Source organism: Ips typographus, linkage group LG16, assembly GCF_016097725.1.
Source record: "Ips typographus isolate SLU linkage group LG16, UJ_Ityp_2.0, whole genome shotgun sequence".
NCBI classification, from domain to species: Eukaryota; Metazoa; Arthropoda; class Insecta; order Coleoptera; family Curculionidae; genus Ips; species Ips typographus.
This window is the reverse complement of record NC_138437.1, coordinates 3395190-3419916: the sequence shown is the minus strand read 5'-3', so window position 1 is coordinate 3419916 and position 24727 is coordinate 3395190. Positions and strand designations below refer to the sequence as shown.

The 24727-nt window shown below is 32.6% G+C and overlaps 3 protein-coding genes across 10 annotated transcripts; all 3 read right to left on the bottom strand.

Moving 5' to 3' along the window:
• Positions 1-1399: 1399 nt before the first annotated feature.
• Gyg (glycogenin 1) lies at positions 1400-11067 on the bottom strand. 2 transcript variants are annotated; one of them, XM_081993449.1, is made up of 8 exons: positions 10914-11067; positions 7892-8027; positions 7502-7676; positions 7185-7347; positions 6680-6806; positions 6449-6629; positions 3602-4210; positions 1400-2692 (listed from the first exon to the last, which is right to left on the bottom strand). In XM_081993449.1, the coding sequence occupies exons 1-8, from the start codon at positions 10918-10920 to the stop codon at positions 2045-2047; spliced, it is 2046 nt and encodes a 681-aa protein (XP_081849575.1). In that variant the 5' UTR covers positions 10921-11067; the 3' UTR covers positions 1400-2044. The 2 variants fall into 2 exon arrangements, with proteins under 2 accessions (XP_081849575.1, XP_081849576.1); XM_081993450.1 differs by lacking the exon at positions 3602-4210 and having other exon boundaries at positions 10914-11066.
• A 674-nt stretch (positions 11068-11741) lies between these two features.
• Positions 11742-20224, bottom strand: Cdc14 (cell division cycle protein 14). Of its 5 annotated transcripts, none has more exons than XM_081993451.1 (8): positions 20080-20224; positions 19720-19808; positions 17711-17976; positions 17125-17653; positions 15650-15788; positions 15329-15601; positions 15140-15277; positions 11742-12530 (listed from the first exon to the last, which is right to left on the bottom strand). In XM_081993451.1, the coding sequence occupies exons 1-8, from the start codon at positions 20088-20090 to the stop codon at positions 12170-12172; spliced, it is 1806 nt and encodes a 601-aa protein (XP_081849577.1). In that variant the 5' UTR covers positions 20091-20224; the 3' UTR covers positions 11742-12169. The 5 variants fall into 5 exon arrangements, with proteins under 5 accessions (XP_081849577.1, XP_081849578.1, XP_081849581.1 ...); XM_081993452.1 differs by lacking the exon at positions 20080-20224 and adding an exon at positions 19869-20073 and having other exon boundaries at positions 19720-19819; XM_081993455.1 differs by lacking the exon at positions 20080-20224 and adding an exon at positions 19869-20073.
• Positions 20225-21211: 987 nt separating this feature from the next.
• On the bottom strand, positions 21212-24506 carry LOC145738600 (RUN domain-containing protein 1). Of its 3 annotated transcripts, none has more exons than XM_081993467.1 (8): positions 24331-24504; positions 24143-24221; positions 23626-24055; positions 22356-22696; positions 21991-22301; positions 21729-21936; positions 21566-21660; positions 21212-21505 (listed from the first exon to the last, which is right to left on the bottom strand). In XM_081993467.1, the coding sequence occupies exons 3-8, from the start codon at positions 24037-24039 to the stop codon at positions 21396-21398; spliced, it is 1479 nt and encodes a 492-aa protein (XP_081849593.1). In that variant the 5' UTR covers positions 24040-24055; positions 24143-24221; positions 24331-24504; the 3' UTR covers positions 21212-21395. The 3 variants fall into 3 exon arrangements, with proteins under 3 accessions (XP_081849593.1, XP_081849594.1, XP_081849592.1); XM_081993468.1 differs by having other exon boundaries at positions 24335-24504; XM_081993466.1 differs by having other exon boundaries at positions 24143-24506.
• Positions 24507-24727: the final 221 nt, after the last annotated feature.

The window sequence follows — 24727 nt, the reverse complement described above, 5'->3', positions numbered from 1 at the left end:
ATTTTTTTAGATTTTGCTATTTGTTTAGGCATTTACCATATGCCTACACATGCTAACGTCAATTGACAAATGCCTAAATTAAATTCAGGCAGATAATTATGTTAATTGACTATAGGCAATATAAGTAACAACTTCGAGATGCAATCCAGTATCTTCTTGTTATTTACCATTTGCCATTGCCATTAAATGTGTTATTTGACAAAAAATAATAAGACATCCTACGCAATCTTGAGATGAGAAAATTCATTTTAATTTTAGGGGTTTTGCCCAAAATATGTTGTGACCATCTACTCTCTACTAAAATTGTATAGATTTTTGTTTTAATACTCTGTAGATGAAACATATAGTAGACATTTAAAAACCGATGCAAAATTAAGAACTTTGGAATAGAAAACAGGTTTAAATTTTTGGGCTCTTCTATTATATGAGTTTCTCATCAGAAAACCTTTTTATCCAAATATTTTTGTTTCTCATTTTTTGTTACAGAACGAATGTAAAGCTGGGCAAGGTTATGAAAATAAATGACGGTGGCAGTCTTGGGCAAATAGTAAATGCCTAGAATAATTGTAATGTTTTGCTATTTGCGATGGCATTCAGTTAATGCTTAGAAAAACGACTAAATGCTTGAAATTGCTTTATGCCTAGGACATATATACAGCTACTAGAACCTTTGATTTTTCTGTGCAACGTGGCTAGATTTACTCTTAAAAAATTTAGGTTGAATTTAAATATTGAGGTAGTAATTGTCAGAAACCCTAATTCTCCAAGGACTCTATTTTCAGAAATATATGACAAAACAACTTTAGTAGCTCTCCATACATGTCTGTAAACTGTGTATAAAAATGCTATATATATTGATAATAATTATTACAAATTAATAAATCGTATGTGTAAGCCGTTCGGTTTCCTCATTCATGTACAACTTATAGTTAAACGAAACCGCGTCTTGTAAGTTACAGGATAAGTTATTAAGTATTCGTTTAACAATGTATTAATACTAAGTACCTACCGTCTTATTTTCATGTGCAATATATAATATAACATGCTAGTCTCAAAAGGAGACTAAATTGATACTTAGGTCCTGTAAATGATATACACTTACTAAAGTAAATGTTGTTTCTCACACATGTGTTTTCTTCATAACAAACCCTAAGAAAGCCAACAAACAAGACGTCCAGTCCAATCTAATCATTTAAAAATATTTCTCCTTGAGTTGGGGTGGTAAAAAACTTTTACTCGTTTAATATATGGTTCTTACTCATCCAATTTATCTGCTATATTGCTTCCCTTATCCCAGCAAACACATTAGCAGGATTATTATTACTGGATGAAGAGTTTATATTTTCTAAGACATAATTTTTATGATTCACCTTTCTGAAAAACATAAAATAAAAACACATTTGAACAAACAACTGAATTATTTTATTAGAAATATTCTGTTCGAAATTACAATAGTAACCGAAACACAATAAAGGCAAATATTTACTTCTAAAAAAGTTTTTTTTAACAGAATAGTATTATCAGAAAATATTCGGGATCTTTCTTTAGTAAACTCTAAAACTTTAACAATATAATTTCATTCGAAAATCTTCCGTTTTTTTAAATTACTTCAGCATCGTTTGATTACTATCATAGGTAAGAGTATTAAAAAGTACCGGCTAAATAAATAATATATAAATGAAAAAAAAGCAAATAGGAAAAATGAACGTTAATGAGATGAATACTAATGTAGAAAAATGTTAGTTAAAAAGTACATTATAGGTCAAGATCTTTCGTATTGTCTTATTAGGTTCATGCAATGCATGCGAGTTTATTTCGTTCCTCCTTTCAGGTCTTTCAAAAAAAACCCTTTATTGCGGAAAAACTCTTAACATCAAAAATTGTAAGCAACTAAATTAATCGCACATCCTTTAGTCCTCTTATAGAGCAAAGTGCTAAATCAAAACTCGAATATCATTACACAATAGTGAGAAATAAATAATACATGGCATCGTTCGATAATTGAAAAATATATGGCAGTTAACTTCAATTCTCTGACCTAATTTCATTCAGCGCTCGGTGGAGCAGGACCAGGTTTAGCTGGCGATTTTGATGTAGCTTTTTGAGCGGCTTTTTTAGCTGCCGGTGGGGCAGGTGCAGCCGAAGCTGCTTCAGCTGCCGGCGCAGAAGCTGGTGCAGCTACAGGTGGAGTAGCAGGCGCGGGAGTTGGTGCAGCTACAGGCACAGGGACTGGAGCAACCACAGGTGCAGGACTTGGTGCAGCTACAGTTGGGGTAGCTGGCGCAGGAGTTGGTGCAGCTACAGGTGGAGTAGCTGGTGCAGGAGTTGGTGCAGCGACAGGTGGAGTAGCTGGTGCAACAACAGGTGGAGTAGTTGGTGCAGGACTTGGTGCGGCTACAGGTGGAGTAGCTGGTGCAACAGCAGGCACAGGAACTGGAGCAACCACCGGCGCAGGAGTTGAAGGAACCACCGGTTCAGCTGGTGGAGCGGGTGTCTGAGATTCTTGAGGAGCCGAAGCGGCGGACAAGGTTTGCGATATTTTGCTCCAGATGTTTTCAAAGGAATCTTTTCCCAAATAGTCGATACTTCCCACTTCCCAGGCTTGTTTTCTCAGCACATTTTCCAAAGCGTCTTGTTCCGCTGTTCTAGCCACTCCTAAAGTCAGTTGGGAGAACGCTCCTGCCAAACCAGCCTATAATAAAACATCAGAATTACCTCCTTATGAATATCAATTAAAAAAAAATCCCCTCATGTGGAATGTAGCAAAGAAAGGTAAACCTTTTATGTATGTGCATGCTTTTAATTTTTGTTTGAAGAATTTTCATTATTTAGTTTCTAGTGAGCTACGCTAAGCTAGTTTAAAACAAATACAAAATACTCCCAAAGCTGGTTTTTAAATCAAAATAAAAGAAAGTCAAATTTTGGTTATTAATAACAAAGTTTCTCAAATTTACTTAATAACATTCAGTTTCACGAACTGTCTACAATTAAGGCACATACATATAATCCCTCTAAATCTACAACAGAAGTTAACTTGCTAATGTTTATAAAATTATTGCAGCTGGAACATACTTTTCAAATACCCAGGCAAATTTAATATTTTGACTCCAGTCAGTCAAAGGCTAATGCAGGTAAATGCTCTGCATTGAAAAAGTTGAGTTGGACGAGAAAAAATAACAAATTGTACCAAAAACATTGGAAGTCTGTGGACGTCTCCGAAAGTTGGCATAAAACTAAACTCAAGAATCTTTGTCTTCAACATTTGGAACATCAAATTCTGAGTTTGCGACTTTTATGGGAAATTTTTGGGTTGATGTGAACATCCACCATACCAATCTACTATACCGGTGTAATAAACAAATTGATTTCTCATTAAGTTCTTGTGGACTTCTCATCTACCTCATACTTTAGCTACGCATCCATCTAAAAAGCACAAGTAGATTATACAATAAGTGTCCCATAAATTGACCTGACCTAAACAAATACAACTGTTTTTTGAGCAAGATTATATAATAAATAACACTAATATGGTTGAAAACAATCACAAAGTTAGTAATTCATGCACAGTTTCCTCATTCATATTTAAGTTTTCACTACTTACGTTTTCCTGGGGAACTATATCCTCAGCAGTAGTATTTGTCAGAGATATATCACTGGTGACAGAAGTTGTAGTTTCGCATTCACACGGTAATAAGGGAGTTTCAGGTCTGAGGTCAGATTCATTAGGCGATTGAGGTATTTGGTCGTTGTTAATAAAGTCATCTTTTACGTTTGAAGGTCTGTCAACGTATAGAAAGTCAGATGGTTGTTGATTATCAATGTTTGAGTTATTTTCGTTTTGGGAGTGAGAGGAATGTCCGCTGTCTTTGGAAGTGTGGTGTTCGTGTTGAGTGTATTGAATTATTTGAGAAACTTCTGGTTCTTTATGTATTTCGGACGGAGGGGGTGTTAATACTCTATAAACAGTCTCTGGCTGTGGTACATAGGAACTTTCTTTAGGAACAAAAGTGACTTCTGGTTCTTGATAAAACTCAACTGGTTGAGAATCAGGAGTATTAAAACTAACAGGAACTGGAGGGTTTTGGGCTACTTTTAAGTCGTATTCCTCCCAAGGATCCCAATTGTTTTCGAAATTTTCAGGGTTAGGAACTGGAGGGTCGTACTGTGGAGGGACATAGACAGGATTCGATCTGTGCTGCGACTGACCTTGCTGATTTACAAAAAAGCATGCAAAAGAAAGAGGAAAACAAATTAGTTGCTAGAAACAGAACATTGCATTAGTAAAAATAATTTTACAAGCTTTGCAAGTGCAGTGTCACAGTTAAAAACACAGTGGAGTGAGTGCTGCTTTATTTAACTGAAAATGGAAGCAGTAATTGGAAATTAAAAGATTAGTGCAATGTATTAAAGTGACTTATGGAAACGAACGCCTTTAAGCATGCCATCACAATGCTTCATTGGCCATTAGTTATATATAACAATAAAATATATAGATTTATAAAATTTCTATAGAGAAAACTAGAATAATTATAGGTTCCTCTATCTAAAAAAAACAACTCACCCCATTTATTGTAATTTGCCAAAATTGATCCTCAGTAGGCTTGTAAAATTTCAAGTCTAGTCAATTATTATCACTATTATTAGCAGTGTACTTATTAAGAATATCCGAAAATGCTAAACGTTTATAAATACGCTGCTAACAAAAGTTATGCAAGGTCTTGCAACATGTAAAAAAAGAATGCTAAAATATTTACATATATACCGGATGAATGAAACATCTTTACAAGTAATAAAACATTGAGATCGATTAGGTTTAATGAATGAGGATGATGAAAAAAGGAAGGAAATAAGTGATGTCCTAAAAAACTAAGAATGATAAATGTTCTAGTATGTATGGAAATAAAAATGGTAATAAGTCGACTCAATAAACTGAACGTTCCAATTTTAGGAAAAAAATGCTGATGAGTGTATGTATTTGCTGCTCTTTAAAGTCAATTCTACTACTACTAAATACTCAGACTAAAGAACTAACATGAAACAAAATCACACACACCCATTTTAAAGAAAATCATGCTGACTACATCCGGTATAAATGAAAATATTCTGTTCTCATGCATATCACTGAAAACAATACCGTTGGGTGACCCTGCATAACAACACTACATTCAAAAAGTTCTTCAGTGGTATGTGGGTTTTGTCATTTTAATTCAGCGAAGACAATAAATTAGGAAACTTCGCGAGTATTACGTATAAATCTAAAAATCAATAACCACATCTGTTTGGAAGACGATTAAGGGCCAGAATAATGTTTGCGAAAGAAATCCCTATTGACACAAGGTCTTTACTATCCAGGAAATAAACGTTTTCTTTTGTTTGGTGTTGATTTAGGTAGAAAGAAAAAACATTAAGCAAAGTTGAGCTTTTTTTCCTAAAATTGGAAGCATTCAGCAAGAGTTTTAGTAGATCGTCTTTAACTGTAAAATGTTCTTTTGTTTTTATACTTTTTTAAAATTTTAGTCACTTGAAGTTTTGAAGAGAGTGTAGATACAAAAAGAAAATACAACAGTTCATGTTTATGAAAATTCTTATGTGTTTTATAATCAAAAATTGCGTTACTATTTAATGTGGTATTGCTGTCAGTTTTTGTATGAACTAGACGACGTCTTTAAAGCCAACATTGTGATTTTCGACTAGACTGTTTTTTGTTGTTGTTAGGGCGTTTTCTGTTGTTAGTCCTTTAAAGAGGTGATGAAGGTGAAAATGCTAATTCTGTGAAAGTGGGAAGATTTTCTACAGGAAACCCATACTGATGAGTAGTGCGGCTTGTTAAACTTTACAAAACTGGAGTTTCAATGATAAAAAATCTTTTGATAGGCATGTGTGAAAAGAGAGTACGAATAAGAAAAGAGAATTTGTTGAAAATCTTCGAATCGCACTTTTCAAGGGTGGATTACTTCAAACGTTTTGACGCTTATTGGCTTATGCATCAGAATACATAGTACACCTGTCTAATTGTTTTCAGTCTTTTACTAAACGTCATCCACCACCTCATGTTCAAGCAGAATATCGTGGAAATTAAAACGTACAAGCGGTTTGTGTTCCCTAATGGTTTCAAAACGTTTGAAAGAAACATCCATCAGTCAAATTACAGACCTCAAGAACCATCCCACTAAAGTAATTAAAAATCCAAGACTTTTGCAACTTTTCTACCTAGCAACCATATAATTTCTTTTCCATGAAACATCCTACAATAAAATATAATTCGATTGCACCCTCACCAATTTTGTTAGACTTACATTTCAGTAAGAATATAACTTACACTGGTACACTAAGAAAAAACACCACATACGCCCGAAAAACTTTTTGAAGTTAGTGTGGATGAAGACTTAGTTAAGAAAAAGACAACTCCACTCACAATTCAACGAAATAAAATCAAATTAGTACGTACCATGGCGGGCGACAGCTGGGGATGAATAAACGCACAGAATATATCCCACCACCTCTGCAAGAATTCAGTCACGTGGGTGGCATCTCCTGAAGGATGTACCTTCTTGGTTTCAGTATTGAAATATTGCAGCCACGGTTTCACTGAACCGATAAAGTGGATGATTTTGGCATTTGCCCCAAACCTAAAGGTAGTTGGAAAGTAATCGATATAGCTTTACAACAGCAAACTCACTGTTTAAATGCCGGAAGATATGAGTAGGAAGCTGTTGAACACACATTGTATATAAATGGAAGATGTTTGTTTATATCTTTGTGTGCCCAGTCTGAGAAGAACAAATTTAATAGTCCTTGATCACCACCTAGCAAAGAAATATTCAATCAAACTAAGATGTCTTTCCGAAACTTAAAAAGAAATTGTTTATTTAAAATACACTTAATGGATTAACTTGTAATGGGATTTTATTAACTTAAATAAAAGCAGAGAACATAGATTTAAAAAATAATTTATAGATAAATCCCTAAGTCAATAAAGTTATAAAAATAAAACATTTGACTGCCTTTCTCATAATTCCATAGTTGTATTCCCATTAATGTGATTTATATAGAGACATAATATTTATAGTTCCTGAACCAGATATTTTAATGGGTATTTTTAGAATTCCGCACGTATCAACATTTATAAGCCAATAAAATCATTAAATATCTAGAAAGGAGTAAAAATGTTCAACATGATTTACCATCAAAACTGCCTCGTTCCAAGGCAAATTGAATAAGACTGTCGTAGGTTTCTAAAGAGGGACGATAGACAAAAACTCCAGAATTAAAGCAGTCTGGCCAACCTACATCAGGAGCTGCAGATAGCTCTTCTCTTTCAAAAAGCTCGTCTGAATTTTGGAGAACCTGAAACAGACTTCCTGTTGTCTGGGGGATATTTAACAAAGCCCAAAGCAACGCACTACTGATTGAGACTGATTATTTATCTGTTTAAAGACTAAATATAGATACAAAAGGAGCATAATTGAAAGCAATCAGACTTTTCCTTTTAGGCACATACCAAAGTGTCTGCGTCTAAAAATACGCACTTCTCGAACTGCGTAAGACGCCAACAGTGTAACTTTGTGAAAGTAATTCCTAATTCGGGTCTTTTCAGCAGCCTTAAATTTGTTTCATCTCTGGAATCCAAAATGTTCACTTCCTGAACGACGTCAAAAACTGTAGCCAGTTTATCCCTAAAATTATTTATGCATATCTTTAATATTTCAACGAACTGCGACGCCACAAATTGCAATAAAACCAAAAACATTTCAAATTATATGTTAAAATTAGCGACTTGGAATGAATAATGACGACACGTGTATCTGTTCTGCTGTTAACTTCGATTTCTATTTACATTTACTCACTTTGAGGTTTTTGTTTCATTTAAATTTTCAGACGTAGAACTTACCTCATGGCACTAGTAATACCGGGTGTCACCAAAACAGCCAATTGGTGTTTTGTGCCTACTTGTTTTAAGGAATTGGCCAACACTAAGGCCCCTAAAGAATAACTGTCATTTGTAGCTAGCGTCACCCACGCAAATCCTAGAATTAAATAAGAATAAATTGTTGAAAATAAGTTACCTGAATCCAGAAAATTAGAACAGTTTCAGTTTGTATGTATATTTGTAAACATACAAATACAAATGAAAAAGAGCGATGAAATTATAGGGATAAATGTCTAAAAAACAACTGCTACCCTTATATAATTTAATTGAACTCAGTGCCCCAATACGAATATACTTTATTCAACTCATAAGGTTTTAATGCAGCTCATAGTGCACTTCACTACTTTTGTAAGGTACCTTTGCGAAGTTAACTTATATAAGTTGTTAACTATTGTTCTTCAATTTTTCAATCTTGCCAGAACAGTAAAGCTGAAAACGAGATATTATGCAAAATCGTAATCAGGCAAGGTACAACTAAAAATAGGAGAATTGTCTGAGGGAGACTTTGATGAGACATCACACATCTTTCTGTGACCATCTGGTGATACAAACTTCCTTTAAAGATGCTATTTCAGTTTAGTGTGTGCAGAAATTACTTCACTGAAGTTAAATCAATACAATTTTTGATTTTAAGATTCAAAAAAGTTATTAATTATAACGTCTATCCTATTTTTATTTTTATTTTGATATTAATATGACTTACGTTAAGTTACTTCACGAGAACACCCTTAATTTTGTTTAAACTATTTGCATACCGATTTCTAGTTCTGTTATTTATTTTTTCATGCATATTGTACTGCTTTTAGAAGTGCTATTTTTAATCCATAATTTTGCTTCTTTATTTTTAAGTTACTAATACCCCTTATGAAACTAATTTATTTTCCAGAAATATACAATCTCCCACATGAGGGATTATTTTACATGTGTTACTGAAAATAGATGTACCTAATAAAAAATTAAAATTAGATCATTCTGATGGTAATTTCAAGCTACTTAAAAATGCGTTTAGTTACGCTATTGCTGTCCCATTTAACAGGTTTTGCTAAAAGAGTTTAAACACAGAAACAGATATTAGTTTATTGTAAGTGAGATTCACTTTATAGTTACAAAATTAATTAATCTACTAGTAATGAGATAAGTTAACATTTTATTGCTATTATCAGTGTCTTTTGAGGTGTCTGAAGGTTCATATGCCAGAAAGAGACAAGTTATGAATGTTAAAGTATGTCCCGCCAATAAAATTAACTAGTACTAGTAACTAATACACCTCAAAACCCTCTAAAACTATTTTTTTATGTCAAACAGTACATTTTGCACAAATTAAGGACACCAGGTATAGAAAAAATATTAATAGCTGTAGGTACAATATTTGGAACAAGTTTTTTGGCTATAAAATAACTAGGTCATTCAGCACCATAAGATTGATGAGTTCTGGACTTCCTCAATATTTATCTCCGTCCAACTTGTAGTTGTAAATACAACACAGAAATATGCACTAGATGCGACTTTACAAACATTGCACCTAATAAATAGTTTTTGGCAAAAATTAGAGTCCTTGATAATGAAATATTCAGGGTGATGCCATATCTAACATAAGCATTATTGTGGTCTATATATATAGAGCATCTAATTTTGCTCCTGCCTGAAGCTTAGGTTTATATTTTATTTTCGTTGTCTGGATGTTTGTATAACTAGCAGGTATTTATAGACTTGATGTTTGGCGAATACATTAAAAGAGTGTTTTAAATCTACTAATGCCTCCCACATTCACTATCACCCGTCAGCCAGGTTCTAATTTGAACTTGTGCGTCTCAAAACTCTTCCTGCATTTATATATACCATATACCATTATGGGGATTAAATTAATCTCATTGAGATTTTTTAAATATTCATATATACTGGCATTTTAATATCAGACCAACCCAAATTTAAAATAACTGATGATAAGTGTGGCTAATCTTATAATCCTCAAAGAATTTTAAAAATAACTTGTCACACACACTCTTTCTCTTGTATTCAATGTTTTATAATTGATAAACTGATCATAATTTTATGACATCTTATCAGAACCTTATACTGGCCATGAAAAATTTGCTGAACTAAAAACACCAATTGATGTTTGTTTATTGTGTAATCTTTGTCTGCATTAAGAACAGAGCCATATGAACTATAAGACAAATATGTAACTGGGAAATTCTACATTTGAAATATTTAAACTCAAGAAATATATTATTATATTATATTTAGATAGACTTTGAAGAAGACAGAATTATGTGTATGTAAAAATTCATGCTGACTACAGCATAACACCTATTTTAAAACTCTGTTACATTTAACTGATACATTAAGATATCCTTAAATTACTATTGATAATGAAAAATTAACAGAACTGATGATGGTCTCATTCTAAAAGCCTAAAGTTGAAAAATACCATATGCATTAAGGGAAAATAAATTCTTGTATATTCAGCAAAGTTTCAATGTCAGGGTCACAGACTTATGGGAACCAAATACTCCATGGAAACATTATTTTAAATATTTATGAATAAAATTATATATTTTAAGTTACCTAATAAATACTATTAAAGAAAAGATTTTTTACCGATGCTTCCATTTAAAAATGAATTAATGTTAATTTAAAGCAATAGAACAAAAATGTACATAAACCATAAGGAAAGTATTACATGTCAGGGTTTAAAATTCCATTAATTCATATAAAAAATGATTTAAAAAAATATCCAGACATTATTTATCTTTATCAGATCACAATAAGAAAAACAAAAAATGTTATTTTTCAGATTGTGGTCTAAATTCTGTAAACACTGTAATTTAACACGGAATTCCATTATCAGGCCATAGAAATTTGAATTGACGACATGAGTTAACTGAAAGGTCAATTCATGGGCGGCAGATAATCATCCTCCAATACCAAAGAATTAAACAATTATCTAAATAAATTTAAAAAATTAAAAGTTTGACCTTACCTCCCATATTTCTAGGTTAAATACAACACACTCTGTATATCACCGACTACGTTCTATTGACTATTGAACGAAAACAGAAATAGACTCGACACCCGTCTACTGTCTAGGTTAGGTCAGCGGCACTGAAAAGTGACGACTGACAGCGAGTGACAGCACGGTGCGGGGGATCTACGCTTTTTTGACACTGCAAATTAATGAATCTGAAATTTCAGCAGGAACTGGACGGGACACTTTCAGTTTAGAATTCATTCAAAATACAAATATCATAAAGTTGATTATATGCTCTTTTTAAAAAAAATTGAGTGTCTTCACTATAAACCATACACAATATAAGACACTGGAATTAAGAAGAGCCAAGCTAAAAGCGTAAATACGAAATTAAAATACTATATGAATTAGTTTTCGTACTAAACAGTTTTATAATAGCAAGAACAAACTATCTTAAAATCTCTAGTTGTATTTCGGTTCTGCTAATTATTTAAATGCACGCACTAAACTGTTAAGCTGCGCATCTATCAAAAAGTAAAAGCCACTGAAAAATTGTATTCCAACCCTACAAATACATCCAAAAAAGAGGTTGTATTTTTTTTCCGGTCAAGTTCCTTAACAATATACTGATAAATAATTTACATAGAGTTTTAAATAATCTCAAAAAATTATCTTTTATATGTAGCCTTTATTGGTAATGGCTCATTTAGTAGGTTCACTGGTGCACATCAATCTGCTTAAATAACCCAAAACACCCTGTAAGCAAAAACCAAACAATCACAAGTAATTTAGGCACTTTTAACAGTAAACGGAATATTTAACGCAAAAATGAATGATTGCTGCGAGTTCTAAAAATTTTATTAAAATATATAATAACTTTTTTAAATAAAACTTTGCAGAAGCGCAATTAAAATATATAAATTAACTTTGTATAATGCTAATAGCCCCGTTTAAGGAACGCATATGGCATCCACCCTTAAAAGCTGGTGAATAACTATAAAACGAAATTATTTAAAAAGTACAATATAAAGATCTGACAGTCAGATTTAACCTCCCAATTATCTAAAATAAAAAAATATGTTTTTAACAAATTATGGCTAAATAAGCATATCTAATATACTATGTACAGGTCGTAATCAAGACCAAAAAAGAATAGTACGTTTTATTATCTTTTATACATAAACAGTCAGAAAACATAAATAGAGCAATCTAAATATATATAAACAACATATTTAAGAATAAGTGCACAACATGATTATTTTCAAGGTTTAAATGCTCTTGATAAGATTTACAGACGGTAGACAAAATTTGTTAACAGGTTGTCTTTCGCAAGTCTCTTCTTTCAACCCACGACTGACGATATGAGACCGACGCAAAACTTTAACAGACCTGGGATTAAGTGTCTTTTCTTTATTTTCTAACGTCAAAGTTCGTTTTGTACGTTTAAAGGCGTTCTTATCATCAATTTTTAGACTATGGCCGTTTTTAAACGTAACTCCATTATGACGTCTTCCGCTTGTTACTTGCAAAGGATCGGTCAGTTGCAACTTGCCACTGGAGGGCAAAATTTGCGGCGTTAACTTTCTCGTTGTTGCCACTTTCCTCACTGGAACATCGTTAGGCTCGCTTCTGTTAAATAAGTGTTTCGTTTTTTAAATTCAACAAATCAACAAACCAAAAAAGTGTGTAAAGTGCCAACAAAACCTTCTAAACTTCTGTCCCATGCCACGAAATTTCACGTACATGCATAAACTGTACACTATCATTGTCCCGTATATCAAAAAATTATAATCTTTGTCTATTTAATAGTTCCTTAAAAGGTTATATTTGCAAAACTATACGCAGAAAAGTATTCAAATTGGAATTAACCAATCAAGGCGCAACTGTGGGAAATAAAAAACTTTCAGCTTCAAACTCAGAAAAATGCAACATTGAAAATCACTTTATACTTTTGTATTCAAGAAAATCTTGTACTTCGATAGTCTAGAGCATTTACTGATGTCAGATAAAACTAGTCACCAATACCATCTCTACAATACAATTATCTCCTTAAACCATTTCAGAACTAAGCCTCTTAAGTATTAGCATGCATTTGGTCTCATATTATGTCCATACTTCTGCAAGACATCACACATATTCCGGAAAAATTGAAAATATGTAAATACTTTGATAAACAAAGCAGTTGCCTTTCTTATATTTTATTTGGCTTCGATTCCGCTTGAAAAAAAAAATCTGTTGAACTGTACAGGGCGTCCGGATTTAGTGTGTTTGACTGGAAAACCTCATTTCCTGGCAAGATAAGAAAAAACTAGTGTACAGGTGGTAATAATGGCAAAAACCGTATTTCGGTATCTTGTCAGTTTGTGGCCCTAGAGAGCGTTTTTCGAATTTTAAAAACTCTTTTTGGTTTATTAAAAAAATCGAAGTAAAACAAAAACATTTTTAAGTCACTTTTTCGAAATGATTCCAGTGGTGTGCTTGGTTTTTCTACTGCCTTCCGTTTTCTCAGTAATTGATATACCTTTTAATTTTAAATGGAACTAATAATTGAATACAACTTTAAAAAACGTTAACTACGATAAGTATGTCTATAATTAATAGTTATTCCTACAAGTAACTGAAATATAAAGTTAACTTGCAATGAGTAACAAATATAGACCCAACAATACCTTTTCAGTATTTTTACACACATTAAAGTAATTACTGACTGAAAAACATTCAAGTGTTATCGTAAAAACAAGATGATTGATGTTAAAACTTGAGACAAATTCAACTTGAATAAAAACAAAAAAGTGCAAAAACTCAGTCATTTTTAAGATTAATTATAGACATACTTCCATTGTAGTAAAGGGCATAAAATAGACATTTTTTAACACATTGACAGACGGTGGGTACAACTGCAGACAATTGCATGCAAACATGTAGGGACAGGACTGCGATTGCAGACGATTATTGGACCACTGAAAGTGGCACGTGTTATTGCAGCCACAATGTTCATAAGAAATACAACAAAAGTAAAGGTAAGTGTCCCTATAGAGTGAGTATGTTGTCAGGAAAATGTCCTATGAAGGCACTGAATTAGGACAAAAAGGGACATGTCTGTAATAGCAGACACCTGTTTTTACTGCAAAAGAAATAATAAATTATTTTTGTAGATGGTTATTCATAGTTATCTTCACCACAAAAATCCATTTTGAAGATAAAAATAAGTGATGTTGTGAGTAGATTAACAATGAACCAAGTGTCCGCAAATGTGTTAAAAATCATAGCCAACTGTCATTTCAATTTAAAATAATAAAGTTAGGTACATTTTTGAGAAAACGGAAGATATTAGCAAAAACCTTCAATTCGATTATTTAATTAACAAAAAAGTTGTGAGGAGTTTTCAAAATGGGCGAAATTTGAAAAACGCCCTCTAGCGCCGCGATCTGACAAGATATACGGTTTTTGCCATTAATATTTTCTCAAAAATCCACCTCTATAAACATGTATACTAGTTTTTTCTATCTAGCGGGGAAATGGTGTTTTCTTTTCAAAACCCACTAAATCCGAACATCCTGTATATACGTAAATGGGGACAGCAAAATACTTAAGTAGCTAAAGTTCTGGAGTGTAAAAAATAAATCGCCCTGGACAATGCAAGCCGACAACTTTATCTGGTGACTTAAATCCTTACACCACACCGCAAAGCAATTATCATAAAAGCCTTGCCTCCACCGTCAAATATAAAACTTTATAATACGATTTAAAATGTGTTAAAGTATATAAGATTCGTGCTTTATAAATAAAACATGAAGATAGTGTCAAAACTCGACTTTATCTTATTAAAAATTTGGAACAAACAGTGTAATTTTACTACATCTGGAAAAAACTTAAAACCTACAAAAAGCTCGCATAAAACGTATACAATACATGTAAAGTTAAAAGAAGTTAGTCCCTAAGCTTATAGTTATTATTTGTACAAACATTTTATACAAAACACAGTCAAAAAATCAGACCTTCAAAAATACACTTTCATTAAACGAACCAAAATGTGCAGATAAAAAAAACAACTAATGTACATACTACATTATTAGGTGTAAAACACATTATCAACCCCCAAAAAACTAATTCAAAAAAGTCAACAACGTTCTTACTGTAAAAAAATACAACTAAAGCTACTAATTTACAAGTTGCAGTCATGCAAAGTGATAAAAACCAAAACTTGGCAATTGAATGCAAAAGTGCATCAAACCAACCTTTTAGCAGTAGAGCGACTGCTATATCCAGAAATTCGAGGGACACTTGAGATTACTTTCCCACCTCTTAGGACAGTTTGGTTACCAGACGCTGTGGGTGTGGTAACCTGAATCCGACGAATTTTCTCCTTTTCCGCTCTACAAAAGTCCATAATTTAAAAGTCCTACGTCTAAGATTAAGTAACTTACGAATTGTCTAAGGCTGGCTTTACCCTACCTCGCTGAGCCTTTATCTCATTCAATTTATCTCCTTGAGTTTCTTTGACCTCAGAATAATCGAAATTATTCTTCGGGTCATTTAACTCCATACAGTCTACTTTCCTCATAATTCCTGTCACGTTATCGAGACTTTTTTTACGTTTCATGTCTGATAAACTATAAATTCCAACTGTAAACTTCAGCACTGTTGTACCGTGTTTCTTTCTGTACAACTCTCCCGAATCCCACATTTCTTTTTGTTTCCTAAAAGAATCGGTCAAGTTGTTTACATAAAAAACTGGTCTTTCTCACTCTTGAAGCCAATTTTGTTGATGGCCTATTATAGACCCAGGACGGCAGATCCGAATCCAGGCAATTGCCTCTTCAGCAGTAAACTTCCAATGTTTCATTATGTAGCAAGCAATTAAGGATCCTGTACGTCCTAGACCAGCTATAATTCAAAAAGTTTTTTTTACATAACCAGTAGGATACAAAGGTTGGAATAAATTCAGTAAACGGGCGAATATTATCGACTATTTTTTTAAATCTATGTCAATTCAAAAATATTTTTTCAATAATTGCTCAAAATGTTGTCCACTGACTGATTGATAATAGTCTAAACGGAACTGAATCTCTTTTTGAAAATTTCTCATTAATTGGCGGAAATTAGCCTACACTCTTGCTTTATTCATTCTTTCAGCTTCTCAGTCCTCTGTTTGGTTTTAAAAACTTTGCTTTAATAACCCATAAAAGTCCAGAGGTGTTAGATCTGGAAATCTAGGAACTCAAGGGTCCTTCTCTTCCAATCTACCTACCTGGAGATACATCGTCCAAATATTGACAAACAGATCTTGAAAAATCAAGAAAAAAAATTGTTTTATTTAGGCTATTGTCACTTAGTGGACATTTTAAGCACCATTTATTAACATTATTAAATTGACCTAGATTAGTTTTTTAAATTTATTGTATTAGCTAATTTTTGTTAAATATCTCTTACACGACAAGGAATGAAATTTTGACATTTAGCATGCATGTGCAAGTTGACACATGACGGCATATCTCAAATTTTTCTGACAAAAAGTAATAGATTACTTAGATACAGTTAGAATAAAGACTAATATAAAAAATAGCATTATTTAAAGAACTAAGTATTTTGGGTAATAAAGCAAACAAATTTTGTAATTTAAGTTTATAACTACTTAGTAATCGCAGAATATGTAGATAAATTAAGGAAAAGGAAATTTTAAAGATTCTTAAATTAAGAGGGACTGAATGACCAAATTTATAAAAGGACTAGTATTTTGCACTTTATTCTTCCATGTAAGATCAGGACCCGGACCATTTTTGAAACACTAAACTGTGATTAAACTACGTGAATAAAAGCAACAGACAAGAGAAAGAGTGAGACAGATTTAACCACTTCATGCTTTTATTTTTTATTTTAAATCTCAAACAGGCATATTACTACAAGTCAGTTAAGTTCTGCATTTTAATTGAATCGGGGAGAATAACAAGTTAAGAACAGTACAATTCCAAATGGTACCAGTTTTGAGAAAACAAAAAACTCTCTGACAAGTGTATTATTAATGTTACGAGTTTCTCGTGAATATAGTGGTTTTAATGTATAATCTTAGACGTTTACACTAAAAATAAAATTTGTGGGTCTCGGATTTTTTTCATTTTTAACACAAATAACCAACTTAGACCAATTGATAAGTAGCTTTCAGGTTCAATACACTTAACCAAATTATAAAACACAAATCATTCAATTAAAACAACATACTCACCTTTGCAGTGAACAGCTACAGCCCCTTTCGCATTTTCGCATATAGTGATGAAATTGTGCAAGATTCGATCATTGGGAATTCCCCCATCGACAAAGTACAAATCCTTATGGTCAAACCCAGCTTGAGTGAATTTTGTGGCGTCGTAAGCTTTTTTATTAAGACGAATGACAGTGGTGACTTTGTGCCTTCTAAAATAGGAAAAGTACGTTTCGGGAGAGTGCACCGGATATCCAAAGCTGGAAACCCGGGATCTGTTCTGTGGTCCGCAAAAAGCGATGAATTTTTGTGGAACTATCCAATTGAAATCTCCGTTTTCCACACGCTCGTAGTGCTCATACTCCAAAAAGTCAAAATCGTCGAAGTTAAAGTAGCCAAAGTGATGGGCTTTTTTGATGGCTTTGAGGCAATCCAATAATGATAAAGTGTAGGGATCGCCGATGGATGCATCGCGAAAATCTGTGTAGTCTGTTTGGGAGCCTTGATTTAGAATGTTGTAAGCTTTCTCTGGGTCCAAATTTAGATAAATAACCTACAGTTTGAATCAATCAAATACTTTCTCTCTGAACCTGCTTAGAAAAAGACTTACGGCATAAGCCCCAATCAAAAAAGCTGCATTAACTCTTTTTTCGAAATTCGGACCGGTACAGTGTACAATTTTCTTATTAGCAAATGCCGGGTTGCTTAGTTTTTTCTTTAGTTTCACGGAGTAGTGATAGAGCATCGCCAAGTTAAGAGGTCCAAAATCCAAGTAAAAGCTGTCGTAGCTTAGTTCATTATCAATAGAAAAGAAATGAACTGTAGATGTGGATTTAGGTTTAATATTTGTATTTAAGGACACAAAGAACAGCTTGCCTAAAAAGTAAAGTTTGTTAACCAAAATCCATTCCCCTATAATGCATTCAATTTTAAATTACACTAGATCCCATCATGCGTTAAATTATCTACTCAAGGGCAAATAACCCATTTCCATTTCACTTCTAGGTGCAATATTGATTATTACAATATTTAAATAAAGGGCTTATTTTTAGACTTTAAATTTGCTAGGGCAAATTGAGGCCATTGTAAGTAAATGCAAAAGCTTTTACGTTATCGAAGATTTTATTTTGAACTGTAAAATGCAGGAAAATCCCTACATGTTTTTTTTTGTTAAGTAAAAACTTAATTAACATTTTTGCTACATAGCCGTGGTTTAGTCAATTCTTGTTGGGGGAGTATTCCCTAATTTAACCTGGTAAAATTTAAACTAAATAAAGCACTTATTTCAATTGATGTTTTGTATATACAAACTTGCGTAAACAACTTTAATCTAAAACAGGCTTTTGTTCATGTTATGAGCAAAATATAGCTTGTGAAAACATACAATCTTTTTAAGGTCAACTCTTGGGGAAATGTGCCAAAAAATTGAGATAAAGTCAATCTTTTGTTTGAGCACAAATATATCACAAGTCAAAAACACTTAAAGTGTGACTCCAGGTTATTTTATCTACTTAGAAAATACGGGAATGATGTATTATTCAATCAGATAAAGAATTAGTTATGTTACTTTTGTAAAAGTGTAAAGAAAGAATTATTCTATTAGCAATCTCTGAACATGAACAAGTTCTGTTTGAAAGTCCAATAAAAAACTTTCTTTATTTGTTGTGATTGATATACATACAGAACATTATCAGAAAGTTTCACCAAATCATTGTCAATATTAATTATAACACATTTTCCACTTTAAGTGTTGTATTTGATAAATAATTGTAATCCAGATTTAATATGAATTAAGTGTGATTCAGATATGTCATGATAACAAAGCTATATAGTTTTTACTTTCAGTACAATTTAAAGTGAAATACTTTACAATTTTTATAATGTTTTAAATGTATCTTCAGATGCAGTATGGGATGATTACTAACTTAATTTATGATTTGAAATTATCTCTATTTGTGGAACACCCTGACATTTAATCAAAGCAATATGTGAGTCCTAATATTCGGGACTCTATGTGCATTTGAGCTAATAGGTATTCTAGATAGCATTCTATGTAAACTTTCATATTTTGCAAGGTCAGACAAGAGTATTCATTCTCATAATTTTAGACTGTTACATAATAGGTAAACAATATAGTGTTTACAACTAATATGTATGCACTAAAAATATATTTTGCCAAATATTCATGACTATTATCCTCAACAGTTATCAAAATCAGTGTTTTAGAATGAGTTATAAAAGAGCTATTTGATTATTATAGAACCTAAATCCACAACAAAACATTTACTATCATTACAAGAAAAACAAAGTAAGAAAAAATTTAAAAATAGAGTTGCTATGATCATGTACTGCTCATGATATTAGGATGCATTTAAAGACTGTGACTGTATAAGTAGTATCAAAGTGAGTCACAAAAGTGACTTCATTATAATTTACAGTTTTATTAGAAAATCATTATAGAAGGAATATATATATTTCTGGTACTTATATACTCATGCCTTAGGTGCAGATTGAAACCTGTACAGAACTACTTCCTATAAGTGTTGTCAACAAAATATATGTGCATGAATATTTAAGTATTTTATAAAATTATTTAAACAATTGCTAGTCAAAGCTTACCCTTTACAAATTCAGAAGCATTTAGCATCACATTGTCAAATCCACTGTCCATGTTTGTCAGGTTTTGTAGTTTTCGCTTTAAAGGTGAACTGGAAAAAATCTGTTATTAAACATATAGTAGTAGCACCATTACAAGCATTTAGCATTACAGGTATACACACCTAACCTAATCCCACTTTTATAAAAAAACAAGTAGGTGCTATTAGGTGTAGGCGTTTATTAGCAAAAATCCTAATAAAGCATTTGGTATGGTATATACAGATGTAAAAGTTTACTCTTCAAAGCCAAAGACGTTACATTTTTAAGAAGTGATCAGAATGCAAAGCTTAGCAACAATAAACAAGAAAGCGTATTGTGTACCTTCTATACATGATTACGACTTGTTTTGTAGCATAATTTACATATTTGATACTACTGTAGTACGATTGTTTATTTATAAAATGAGTTAAACAAAACGGAAAAAATATCCTGCTATCTTTCAATTTTCAAGTGACAAGCTTCGCAATAAACGTTGAGGTTGTTGGCATTAATGACACATGACCTAAAAATCTAAAATCATTTATTTTTAATTCTACCGGGAGAGTATGTTTTGTCTCTTTTTATCGCTTCGTCATAATCCCAACACCAAAGGATAGAAACATGCACCATATTATGAAAAATGTTAGATTGATCGAGAGGTATAGCCGTCAAGGGCAAAGGATATCACGTGATTACTTGAAGAAATCAACAGTATACAGTCTCGTGATCGATTTTGTTTCTGAAATATCTCCCCAGTGGATTAGTAAACAAGCTCAACCAATAACAAGTTAGCGCGGGAAATACACACAGAATTTAGTCAGCCAAATTTTGAGGGAGATTTTTGGTGTTTTAGAATATTGATTATTGATTTAAAAAATGAAAGATTTTTTGGATTGCTGCTGTTGAAAAAAGTGTTATTTACAATTTTGATTAACAAAAAAAATTTAATTAACACTCTGGCGAAGTCTTGCAGAGAGTACAAGAAATATCCTTTTTAGGGAGACCGTAACTAAATGATTTCGGCAAAAGTTCATTGACTGATCATCAACTGAATTCTCATCAAATAAGAAAAACAAAACACAAAAGAAAATCAATAAAACAAACTAATAATATCATTGGGAATGCACAACATACAGACACTGATTCACACCGCTGGGAACAGGGATGAAATGAAGAATGTAGTTGCAAACATCCGTTAACGGATAGCATGACAAGAAGAAGAAGAATAATATCATTTGGGCTACATATAGATACACTGCAGGTTGGTTTTGTTAAAAGATGCGGATTTCCAAATAAAGGAAAAACTTTGGGGGTTTATGTATATATTACGCATGGGATACCCAGTCCAAAATAGGATGCAACCCTTGGTACATTTTACTAATAATATATTTACTGTTGCTATCTAAATCTTAAGGATGATGAACTGTCATATCCAGTTTCAGACGATTATTAAAAAAAGCAAAACACATTCCACTTATAAGTTTAGTACTTTATTTATAAACTAATTAACATAATACAATACTGACTAGGAATGTAACCGGAATGTAATGTATTATGGAGATTACTTTTATATCACAAATGGAAAAACGTAAAATTACCAATGGAACTAAAGGACTAGACAAAAAAAACTATTTCAGCCTTATCATCAGAATTGTTGATCAAGTGAAGACGTCATTGATATTCTGGAAGGGCCGCACTGCCAAGTCCACAGGCAAATCGAATTTGTATTTAGTTAGAACGTCCAAACTTTTTAAACTGTCTTGGAATCCTACAAAATTAAGACACATTTAGTTTGCATTTTTAATTAAGTATCTAGGTGTATCAAAACCTGTTTTGGCGACATAACTCCACGGTAAATAATATTCTTTAATCAACTTATTGCATGTAAATAACAAATTCAACCATGGTACAAGCTTTCCAGCACTGCAAAAGATGATAATTTTGGAAATATTCATTATATTAAGTACAGGACATAAGCAAGTATCACTTACTTTAAAGCTGAAGAAATAAAAGCCTTGAAATGTGAATCATAGCTCCTTTTATAGGGAGTATGAGTGGAAATAATAGTACCAATAGCACACAACATATTATGTTTGTTACAGTTTGGAGACGCCCCTGCTATATCCAGGTTGAAGCTTTGGGATAATTTCCTTGCAGGAGTTGAGTTATACTTTTCCCCGTTTTTAAGCCGATAGTATTCTGAAATATTTAAGCTGTACAAATAATGTAAGGATGAAAAACACTGAGAGCAACCTAAAATCAGTTCCCAAGGGTGAATCTGAGTCTCTGAATAAGAAGCTCTTCTAGGAAAACACCCCATGAAAGGAACCAGGCTAGTACTTTGAGCTGAGCAAGTACCATGCTGACATAGGTCCCTGATACATGGCACTAAATATTTTCGCACAGCTGTGGTCAATTGTAGATTGTAAGACAGGTAAGGCTGATGGCTATCAGAGTGGTGACCATAGCGAGGGTAACTTGGGACCAATGATAAATTATTGTCATTGGCCTCAGCCAGCTCCTGTACTCTGGCAATTGCCATTTCTAGTCTAGCTCGTAAGTCACTAAGAAACATACATAGTTGAAAATAAATCATTCTATTTTGCTACCTTTCTTACCCCCAATGATTGATTTTCATGCTATTTTTTAGATCATTTTTCCTAAATTGGGTTTTTGCTCCACAACCCAATTGCATCACAGCAAACATTTGTAATAATGTAGCTGTTTTTTGTATTAATCCTAATGTATTCTCACTATGAAGGTTCTTTACAGAATGATATGCACAACCGCAGCTACATTTTTTCTGCTTGGTTCCATCATGTTGGATATACCCAATAAAGCGCTCCAAATCGGCAACTTGTGTTTTAAGTTGGTTAACTAGATGTTCTTTTACTTTTAACGGGCTTATTAACTGATCTAATGCAAGATTAATTTGCTGCTTTACACATTCAGGAGTCATCTAAAACAGTTTTTTTCTTTTAGTCTACTACAATTACAATTAAACTGAAACTGGTTTATAATTTAGCCTTTCTAATTTAAGCTGTGGTGATGTAAAGAGTCATATCTTCTTAGTTTTTTTTCCAACGTGATGGAAACCAAAAATATTTGTTTTATTCAGGTACATAAGACAAATAAGCTGCGATGATTCACAAATTGAAACTTGATAATTATAGTAATAATATTTATGCTGTTACAGTGCTAGACTCAAAGCAATTTTAATGCAGTTTCTGTGTCTGATGGTATTTAATGGACATGTTTTGTTTGTCAATTGATTAAACAGAACTTTCATGTCTCATTTCCAACCAGCCTTTAAAAATAACAAATAGTACTATCCCCAATTAAAAAAAATACCAGCTAACTTCTTGGATAATAACGCAAATACAAATTTCTATTGAAAAAATCGTATGGTATACTCAAGAGATGGTGGATGTGCAATAATTTCAAAAAGCACCTAAAAAAACTAACTGCACCACTTTTTCATACACCAATATGCTTGTTACCTAATTAAAATGCTTAATCAAGCAAAAGGGGCAATAATTAAGGTATATAAAAACACAGTAGGTCTCTTTTAGACTATGATAGAAGTAAATGACCCAATTGTAAAGGTAATGTTTAGAAGTAAATTTACTTATTTGTATGTATGGAATTAAATTCTCAAATTTATTTTGACTTCCTAACCTAACCTAAAATAAATTAGAAAACCTAGACTGAACATATAATCTGTAATTTTTTTGTGGTAAATTTATGGGGTGTGACACCCAGTAACATGGGTAATCATCCTTTCTCTTCTATTTCACAGTGTGGGCTGAAACATTGACAAATACTTGAAAGATTATTTCATTCATTCACTTTAACAATATGAGCTGCACAAAAAAAATGTACCCTTACCTGAAGGTAATCCTGTTCATCTAATTCAAGATTCATTTTAGTCTTTAACTCATTTAAAATTATTCTTTGCCTTTCTAGTAAAACATCTTGTGGAATCCCGGCTTCTCCATTCTCAAAGGCATATTGCTCTAGTTCTCTTAGCTGACTTTTTAGTTTATCAATCAATTCTCTCTGTTGGGTTCTTCTCAATCTAACAGCTTCTGTAAGACTGGCTTCATCCATTTTTTCTTTCACTAGACCTATATCTGGAATTCCGCGAAAAGCAAAATCTTCAAGTGATTTAAGTAACTCCTCACGACACTCAGGGGGTGAATTGACAACTTGTTTCAATCTAAACTGAACTTGAGCAAAATGTGTTGTTAATGCAAATAAGGAGGAGTTTAGTAGTTCCTGTTCATCTTCCATGTTCTTCATCTTTTCTTCTGAATATCTGTGAACATGTTTTCATATCATTTGCCATCCAGAGACTACTAGATCCAAGTTACAAGAGTAGAGCTAAAACATGAATAAAACTCACATTTGGTCTTCAGAGCAATTCAGCTTATAAAAAAAATCTTCGTCATCGTTTGGAGCACCCAAGGGATCCCAGCGTTCACCTGTAGGATGTTCATCAAGAGAATTATCAGAGGAACCTTCCATTATCATTTATTTTGCGGAAATTATAAACCTGCTACCCACGTCCAGATTCCATATTGTTAGAATTACCTACTGTTGTTAAAAGGGATTTCAGCACAACGTTGGGGTTTTAATTCCAGGCATCTTCTCTCTTCACCTATAAATTTTCATTTTAAATTTTCGGGGTTGTTTTTTTTAATAAACAAAGCAATTTTAAAGTTTAAATGCCTAGCTCTGCCAATGCTCTGACGTCAGAGTACAATGCTTCTGCGATCAATAGTAAGGCGGAGGAGGTTTAAGTCTTATGTTTTCTCTTTCTAACACCTGCAGAGAGAAGAAGACAAACAATTTTTCTTGTAATATGAGACAGTTAACAGTGGCAGCTGACATTGTGGTCATGTTTTGACAAGAGAGAATAGAAAAATTCATCACATTCCAACTAGATATGTGTTCTCTTCGTTTATTGCATGTAGATAATAAGGATGCT

What these genes read in the sequence shown, in the direction of transcription:
- Gyg (XM_081993449.1), bottom strand. An exon ending in CCCAGCTGTCGCCCGCCATG is followed by an intron (nt 4,211 to 6,448) that starts GTACGTACTAAT and finishes TTTGTAAATCAG; the next exon opens with CAAGGTCAGTCGCAGCACAG. An exon ending in ATATAGTTCCCCAGGAAAAC is followed by an intron (nt 2,693 to 3,601) that starts GTAAGTAGTGAA and finishes GTTTTATTATAG; the next exon opens with GCTGGTTTGGCAGGAGCGTT.
- Cdc14 (XM_081993451.1), bottom strand. An exon ending in TGTAGCTGTTCACTGCAAAG is followed by an intron (nt 15,789 to 17,124) that starts GTGAGTATGTTG and finishes TTTGAATTATAG; the next exon opens with CTGGTCTAGGACGTACAGGA. An exon ending in AAGCCAGCCTTAGACAATTC is followed by an intron (nt 15,278 to 15,328) that starts GTAAGTTACTTA and finishes GGACTTTTGTAG; the next exon opens with AGCGGAAAAGGAGAAAATTC.
- LOC145738600 (XM_081993466.1), bottom strand. Translation starts at nt 24,270, where the DNA reads ATGATAATGGAAGGTTCCTCTGATAATTCTCTTGATGAACATCCTACA. An exon ending in ATGAACAGGATTACCTTCAG is followed by an intron (nt 22,697 to 23,625) that starts GTAAGGGTACAT and finishes AAACTGTTTTAG; the next exon opens with ATGACTCCTGAATGTGTAAA. An exon ending in ATGAAAATCAATCATTGGGG is followed by an intron (nt 22,302 to 22,355) that starts GTAAGAAAGGTA and finishes TATGTTTCTTAG; the next exon opens with TGACTTACGAGCTAGACTAG.